The 3,950-nt window shown below is 29.4% G+C and overlaps 1 protein-coding gene across 1 annotated transcript in view; it reads right to left on the bottom strand.

The window, feature by feature from the left end:
- LOC106681263 (zinc finger protein 431) overlaps positions 1 to 3,120 on the bottom strand; it is a 15,319-nt gene extending 12,199 nt beyond the window's left edge. Inside the window, exons 1-3 of the mRNA XM_014421497.3 lie at positions 3,069 to 3,120; positions 2,666 to 2,725; positions 2,367 to 2,426 (exon numbers count right to left, since the gene is read on the bottom strand). Coding sequence (XP_014276983.1) covers positions 2,367 to 2,426; positions 2,666 to 2,725; positions 3,069 to 3,081 — 133 coding nt within the window. The 5' untranslated portion in view covers positions 3,082 to 3,120. The remainder of the gene's footprint in view (positions 1 to 2,366; positions 2,427 to 2,665; positions 2,726 to 3,068) is intronic.
- Positions 3,121 to 3,950: the final 830 nt, after the last annotated feature.

Raw genomic sequence — 3,950 nt, 5'->3', positions numbered from 1 at the left:
TCTGACATTTCTAAATTTTCAGGAGCCATTTACCCTCACTACAGACACCAGTGAATATGCCATGGTAACAGTATTGTCGCGAAGGCACAAGTGGAGAACATCCAATAGCATACGCCAGCGTATGGGATAGGGAATAGGGAAAAAATTTAACAAACTAAATGATGAAATTAACAATTAAAAACAGAAAGTGTTCAGGGAACAGAGGTAAAATTATACAATAGAGATAGTTAAAGAGATAAAATTACACAAATTAAAAGATAAAAGTAAAAAACAGAAAGTGTTCAAGAAATAAAGATACTGAACATAAGAAATGTAAGAAAGAAAACAATAAATATGATAAAAAGGGCAAGAAAGAAAAAATATATATATTTATGTTACAATGGATAAAAAGATGCATAGTAATATAGATGAGTAACAATATGCTAAAATAAATATATGTCTAGAAAAATGAATAAGGACATCCTTATTCTCCACATCTCAAGAGAAGAGAGAAGAGATATGGAGAATGGGATACAAAGAAAGAAAAAATATTAGAAACGAAAGCTACACTTACATGCTCCGCTAATTGGAAAGACCGTTTAGATAAAATAAAGAAGAAATTAAGTTAATTAAAGGTTTAAAGAGTAAAATTACATAATAACTAATGTGAAATAAAAAATGAGTAAGGTAAGAAAATTGTAGAAATGTTTAGTTGAGCTAAATAAACGAGTGATCTTGAAGATGAGAAAATAGAAATGACTTCTAGACGATAGGTAGATGGAAGGTCAGTAATATAGTAATATTAACACCTCATGATTTATATTTATGCCCAACCTCAGCTAAAAAGGATCTGTTGCGAGTCTATTCATTCTATTTGAGTGAGCTAAGTCAACTAATGGGATCCTATTATAGCAGTGATAATAACAGTGTGGGTTATATCTCACAATAGAACATTCCATATAAGTAACATACACCATGTCCACCCTTCTTTGGAACGAAACCTGTATACTATTACCTAAATTAAGAATACACAACATCACATTCAAAGATCTTGTAAAACATGTGGAATAAGGCATTAAGACTTTGATAAATGTTTATTTCAGGTCCTCTGAAAAGGCGGCAAACTATTATTGCTAGACCAGACTGTACGATACCCCGAAGGTACCCAAATAGTGCCGACTCTTTATCTTAGGTTAGTTTATGATATTAATGGCCAAGAGGGTAATTTCTGTTCCTGCATCCTCGCTTCTTTCCCCCTTTAGTTAAAGTTTAGGTCATAATATGAAACATTTTTCAACTGCAGTTCTATTTACTTCTTCTAACCTATAAATATCAATATTGAATACATCTTTGAGGTTTATTACCGACATTACTCAGGACTACTTGTACTTTTTTGGACAATTTAACTCAATAACAATTAACTCTGACAATGTTCAGTAATAGATATTCAATGTTAGAATATATATTATGAAATTAAAATATTAGATATTACATATTTATATTATTTGACTCTATAACCAGAAAATGTAAACTTATATTGGGATGCAAGAGGGAAAATGGCTTAATAGCATATTTCCTGAAGCGTTAATTTTATATTTACTTAACAGGTAATATACATTTTGATGTTATATACATGTTTAATTTTATACATGGGGGGTCTCAAAAGTTTTGGTACACTTCCCTTAATTTATAAATTTCAATAGAACGAAGAAATTTTCTAGAACTAATATTTATTACACAGAAGTGGCAATTAATATTAGGAACTCAAATATGAGTTTGAAGTAATAATACGAAAAGTAAATTTTTAAGGGTCAAAAAAGTAAATGCATAGTTTAAAACTTTTTCTTTTACCATTAAGTTCCAACTAAAACAAATAAATCCTTTTTCTTTTAATAGTTAAGCAATTAAATTTAAAATGATACAATGATAACAATAAAATTTAGTCTTCATTATATATTTACAATAAGATCATAGCTAAAACAAGGGAACATTGTGGATAAAAATTTTGCGCAATTATTCAACATGAAATGGTTTATTTTTTAATAAGAAAATTGTTTAACAGTTAATCTGACTATAAGGTGATTTTCATATGCTGTAAATTAATAACAATAAGAGAATCCTTTAATCTAGAGGGAAAAATTCCCTGTCGAAGTAGTGGGAAATTCTTTTTGGAATGGTTTGGGAATAGGTCACCTCCACCACTTTTTGGGTATCATCAGGTTATTGATGTAGTCTGGTCTAGTAATAAAGGTTTGTTGACTTTTTGGAGGACCTAAAGTAAACATTAACCAAAACTTTCTTTCATATTAAATCATAAAGAATCAAATAAGCAAGGTTACTAACTACTAATAATTATACGTTTTTAAGTTTTAACAGAAAAAACTCACAATCAGACTCGGTTTCACCAGCCATTTCTTCCTTAATTTTAACACCAACATTGCTTGGATCTGAAAAAATAATAAAATGACAAATATATCATTTTAAATCTTTTGACATGATAATTAAAGAGCAGAAAATTTTCGAACTATCATTCCTAGTACCCTTAGATATCGGTAAGTTATAAATTTTAAACGATAATTAACGAGGCCATTCTTGAATCTATTATACACGTTACCTCATTATCTAGTATGATATGGCAAGAAATCAAATAAATTACACATCAAATTTCATAAAAGAGAGAACTCACAATCAGGCTTGGTTTCATAGGTCATTTCTTCTTTGATAGTAAGACCTCCATTACTGAAACCTTAAAAGTAAACAGATATTAAAAATAAGCAGTTTTATGACATAATTTAAATACAACCTAAAAATGTGGATGAATGACTTAATTAAATAAGCTTACAGTCCAAGTTATTGAGAATTAAATAAGTATAATCAAAGGGAAGATCCTATTGAAATAATGTTTATAACCTGTTGGGTAAGAAACTCATTTTCTGAATTGTATAATAATTTCCAAACTATAAAAGTGAACTAAGTCAAAATAAAAGTTAACTAACATTTAGTTAAGATTTATAATTTATAAAATATGAAATACTAAGGCCGGCAACTATGAAGAAGTCAAGCTAGAAAAACAGAAAAGCCTTCCTTACCTCTCCAATCCATCGCTATTAACAAACTAAACTAAAACTCTTCAGTTCTCGCTAATAGTTCTGTTCCAACAACAAAGCCTGACTGTCCAGAACTGTATAGAGCATGCGCAATACAGAGGAAAACCTCGTACTGCGCATGCTCTATACAGTTCTGGACAGTCAGGCTTTGTTGTTGGAACAGACCTAATCAAATCGATAAGAAAAGAAGTGATAACCATTTTTACAGCCGACTATTAGCAGAACAGTGTTGCCAATAATCGATAACATACTTTATTTATAAAAACTACCTTGTACTTTCACAACGATTTTCCAGAAATTTTAAATTTTCTAAAATCTATTATTCCTAAAAATACTTAAATTTTGGTAATTTGAATTATTGAGATGAAGGGTACGAGAATGGGGGGGAGAAGTGTGATTCAAATTTAACAGTTTGGTGTTACTCAGTCCTTACACTAGTTTCCAAGAGCGAAATTTCAAAGTAAAGTACATAAAATAATATAAATAAAAGTAGATGGTCAGGGTCAGGGGATGACCATCTACTTATATTTAAATCTTTATGTTCAACTATATATACATATATACAATAAAATAATATATTTGTATTAAATGTGATGTGAGAAGTATTTCAAGTGATACATAAGTTCTAGCTTCTTTTGACCATTTTATTATTTCAGCAAAAAGTCATCACTACCAATTCCAGACTTATTGCTGCCCAGCGTTGGATGGAGAGGTTGTACTTGTATGGAATGAGTTACTGTGATGACTAGGAATAGGATTTTTATGTGCTAAGAAATCCGAAATATGTACATGAATATGTGCTAATAAATTGTCAAATATTTAAAAAAATATGTAAATAATATGTATTTATAAATTTTGTATTAT

The sequence above is a fragment of the Halyomorpha halys genome, unplaced genomic scaffold (genome assembly GCF_000696795.3).
Source record: "Halyomorpha halys isolate HHAL.00 unplaced genomic scaffold, Hhal_1.1 Scaffold323.1, whole genome shotgun sequence".
Lineage (NCBI taxonomy): Eukaryota > Metazoa > Arthropoda > Insecta > Hemiptera > Pentatomidae > Halyomorpha > Halyomorpha halys.
Note: the sequence above shows the minus strand (reverse complement) of the source record. Positions and strands in the feature narration are given on the sequence as shown.